This window comes from Mytilus trossulus, chromosome 14 (assembly GCF_036588685.1).
Source record: "Mytilus trossulus isolate FHL-02 chromosome 14, PNRI_Mtr1.1.1.hap1, whole genome shotgun sequence".
NCBI lineage: Eukaryota > Metazoa > Mollusca > Bivalvia > Mytilida > Mytilidae > Mytilus > Mytilus trossulus.
In genome coordinates, this window is record NC_086386.1 from 28141964 (window position 1) to 28146524 (window position 4561).

General features: G+C 31.2%; 1 protein-coding gene across 1 annotated transcript; it reads right to left on the reverse strand.

Moving 5' to 3' along the window:
* Nucleotides 1-987: 987 nt before the first annotated feature.
* Nucleotides 988-3441, reverse strand: LOC134697239 (uncharacterized). Its single transcript, XM_063559386.1, has 3 exons — nt 3177-3441; nt 1839-2330; nt 988-1345 (listed from the first exon to the last, which is right to left on the reverse strand). The coding sequence occupies exons 1-3, from the start codon at nt 3232-3234 to the stop codon at nt 1032-1034; spliced, it is 864 nt and encodes a 287-aa protein (XP_063415456.1). The 5' UTR covers nt 3235-3441; the 3' UTR covers nt 988-1031.
* Between the last annotated feature and the right edge of the window lie 1120 nt (nt 3442-4561).

Sequence of the window (4561 nt, forward strand, 5' to 3'; positions counted from 1 at the left end):
AGAGTTTTAGCTAGCTATAAAACCGTGTTCAATCCACCATACATAAGAAAATGACTATATTAAGTAAGAAATATGACAGTTGTTTTCCATGTCTAAGAGCTTTTGATTTTACCATTTGATTAGTGACGTTCCGTTTTGAATTTTCCTCGGAGATAAGTTTTTCTATGATTTACTATTTAGGCATGCCTGTGATTACCTCAGTTTGTGTGTGTTACCTTGCTTAGGCGTTTCTATTTGATTGATGAGATAAGAACATCGATTAGGTTATGTTGCCTAAATTAAGTTTGACATCGATACTCAAGATCTATTATCATTACTATGACATAAAACAAGCAGTTTCATTAAAATATAACAATATTCTGTGAATATTTTTATTTTTCAAATGTTAAAATTATGGCACCAAACTGAATGATTTTATCATAGAGTTTAAACCAATTATATACAGTATTTATTTGATAACCAATTAGGATTTTACAAAAGTTGATAGTTTGTTAAATGTATAAGACTTTATAGTCGCTTGATAATGTAAATTCACAGTATCTATGTGATTAATTAAAGTATACTTGCAATATCACTTAAAACAATAAACACAGTTTATTGACGAAAAACTAATTGAAAAATAACGATAATTAGCTATTATATATATGTATGATCTATGAAATATCAACTAGGTTTTCATATACGTTTTGACCTAGCAGACATGGCGAATTTTCAATGCATTTGTGTCACTCACTTTGTCTAAATCTTGACAGATATAAAAAATCCTCTCGTATTTTAATATAAAAAAAGAGACTACATTACATACTGAAATTTCTCGTGTAGAATAAATTCAGGAGAAATTGAGCCTATATCTTTCACGTGTAAAACTTGTAAAATGACTAACATCTAGTTCACAACGGACACATTTTAAGATACATTTAAAAATATGAGTTCGCATCATTTAAAATATGAATTACATTTTATGTTAAATTTCCAATAACAAATTTTATATACATGTTTCAAACATCGGTGTTTTTTGGTTACTGACTGACTCATTTATGTTTACGAACAGTTGGGCCAATTTTTATAGAGATAATGTCCATAACGACAATAGCTATAACAACACACACAAGTACTGTCACACCAACAGCACCCATTAAAACAGCAGAAATTCGAGAATCAGGAGCACTTGATTTACTCCGTATGTAAGATGATAAAGATGTTTTGTCTATTTTATGGTATGTACGGACATTGTTTCCGTTGTAGCTGGAGGCGTCTGTACGGTCTGTACTGGGAGTAGTTAATTCTGCATTACTTTGTTGCGAGGAACAAGTCAAAGGACCAGCCCGTACATCAGTTTTATTATCTGGAAAAGCAATGACGATATAGTTCACATTTGAATTATTTTCTTTGATGAATAAAACATTAAAACTTAAATATAATGAATATGTGTATGATACTGTTAAAAATTTTGTACTGTTCAGTGCAAACCACGAAAACATAAGAAACAGAAAAAAGAAACCGAAAAAGTCCATCCCTATATAAAAAAAAAAGTCAATCTCTATGAAAAACCTCGAAATTCGTTTGAAAGCGTTAATGAATTTAAAAAAAATAATCCTGAAACAGTAACAACAATCCATTGATCGAAAATTAAAGCATCAAAGATATACTTGTAGTAATACTGAACAGATATAACAATGATTTTATCTGCAGATGTTCTGTTAAATTTAACAAAAATGTCAAACAATACCGAAGTTAATGAAAATGCTGTCAAAAGAAATGAGAAGATGCAACAAAGTTATGTTCAAACATACAGAAAATATTGCTGGAATATATGTTGTAATTATCTCAAAATTTACAGCCATAGAAGAAGATCCATTGTCCAGTTGCTCCAAATCCAGTCATTATACCGATGTCTTTTACTGTCGTGTTGACACTCCACGTCCATTTGATAAGCTCATCAACGCCTATATCTAAACCTTTACCTAGTGAACATGATCCATTTGTCCAATGTAACCAAAAGGATCGAAATGAAAAACAGCTTAACAGCTCAGACTTGACTAAATTAATTTCGTTATCACCGTTTAATCTCATAACAACTCTTGAGCCACCATAGCTTCCTATTACTAATTCGTACGTGTCGTCGGATACCGCCGATGCTGTCGATGTTTTCATGGCTACAAAGCTATCAGCACACGCCTTTACCATAAATACCAGTGCATTTTCTGTACGAGAGTTATACCCATAGTCAGATAAAAGCGTTGGGTTATTCCAATAAGATGTCAAAGGTATATTGACTGTGTCAACCACACCAGCATCCACTGTATCAACCCAAACAACATTAAGTTCTCCTGTATAAGTAAAATAAATATCGAAAATCAATCGGTATATAAAGCATAGCTGAACTTTAGAGTAAACATATTAAACGTCACCACTTCCTCATAAGACGAAACTGCTATGAAACAAAGCGCAATGGTTGCCAGTTCAATATAACCCCTCTGTGATTAAGAGTTTGTAAAGATTTATTCTTAACATTACAAGAACAACACAAATAAATGTTTGCTAGAGGAGTTTGAATGATACTTTAATACAGGTTGCATCGCACAAATACTGGCTGTAGAATCTTAATTGACTAGGATTTTCAGTTTCCGGCCGACGATCGGCGGTTCATTCTGTGTACTCAAATTTCCTCGACCATTATAATTTGACTCTAATGTTATATTGCTGAGAATTGCATTAAACACCAATCAATCATAAACTTGAAATAGCGTAGCTGACGACAACATAAAAGCTGTATCAGGTCATTCAAAAATAAGTGTTTTACCCTTTGTATAAGAATGATCAAGGATATCAAAACCTTTTCATAAGTATATAAAAAGGTAAGTTAAGGAATTGAGTTCTAGTATGGACAAAAAATAACGCTCATTCCTCCATTCCATCATTTCCACCCCGCTCCAAAAATAAAACCCCAAAACGGAAAAACAACATACATTTTCCATTAAAACAATATACACTTAAATTTTGATTGTGATTTTGTAAGTATTAATGGATTTCAAATCCAAAACATGTGAATATCCACCAATGTTCTTCAATCTAACACGACAGTATCAGTTCAACAAATATAACGCTGTTAAAATCAGAACAAATCTTAATGTTAAACGTTTGATAGTATCATCAACTCTTTGATTATATCATACCTTCAGTCTCTGTTAAATGGAAAACTAATGTTAGAAATAGTATATAATCCTTGATCATTTTTTGTTATAATTACACCATCGCTTGCTATTAGCTTTATACCAATTCAACTTCAGACAGACATATTAAAACGAACGATCTCTTCTTCTTTTTAAAAGCAGGCGGGTGAAATGTAACGGGTCAGCTTTTAATTTCTTTAAGACGCTCACAGATGAATTAAATTGTGGAAATCTGACATCCCTTTTCCAAGAGTGCGATAAGCTCGTCATAAATATATTTGCCAGAGATTCTGTATTCAAAGTTTTTATGCAAATATTGATTGTTGTAAATTTCTATTTAATAATTGTCAATATTGAAAACATAGCGCTGGTCAAGTTAAGTATACATTGCAATTATTTCACAGCTTTTGTTTAATTTAATTTAATTCCTTTTATTTAAACAATGTTGAATTTGATAATTTTATATAGAAAAACAAATGTTCATGGTCACTTTGTATAATTTAAAAATTCATATCAAATGTTTTGTAAATAGAACAATTTGTGAAATCAACTACTTAGAATGGTATGTTACTTACTGCTTCTTCATCATTTCTAACTCTGCTGTGTTTGTCCTTTTAATATCTTTATTTCGTGTTTTATCAAAAGTGACAAATTATATAGATCTGGGTTGGTTTTTATTTATTTTAGTATAACTGAAAAAGTAAGTTCACAGCAATAATATCTTCTATATAAACAAAAATCGTATAAGTTGACATGGCAAAAAGCCATTATAACATAAGATAGTATATTTTGCAAATTGTCTTAATTTTCCTAGTAACATTACCACATTTCTGGTGATTTTTCAATGGCTTTAAGAAAAAATGTCTTCAATTATTATTTTTGTTTTGTGGCTGCGGACGATGGGTTTTCAAGATAAAAATATAGATGAAAATAGTTATGAAAGGTACCAGGATTATATCTTATTACGCCAGACGCGCGGTTCGTCTACATTAGACTCATCCGTGACGCTCATATCAAAATATTTATAAAGCCAAACAAGTACAAAATTGAAGAGTATTGAGGATCTAAAATTCCAAAAAGTTTTGAGAAATACGGCTAAGGAAATCTATTCCTGGAAAAATTTAAATTTTTGTAAAGAGGAAATGAAAAAAAAGAATGACCACACTATTGATATTCATGTGAACACCGAAGTGTTGACTCCTGGGCTTGGTGATACCCTCGGGGACGAAACATCCACCAGCAGTGGCATTGACACAGTGGTGTAAATAGATATTAAAATTGGATTAACCCAGTAAGGGTCATCATTTATGTAAAGATGCGTATTTATTTAACGTTATTTTTAGGAAATTAAGACTGAATGGCAATGTCAATTGCTCTATTCTTCAACA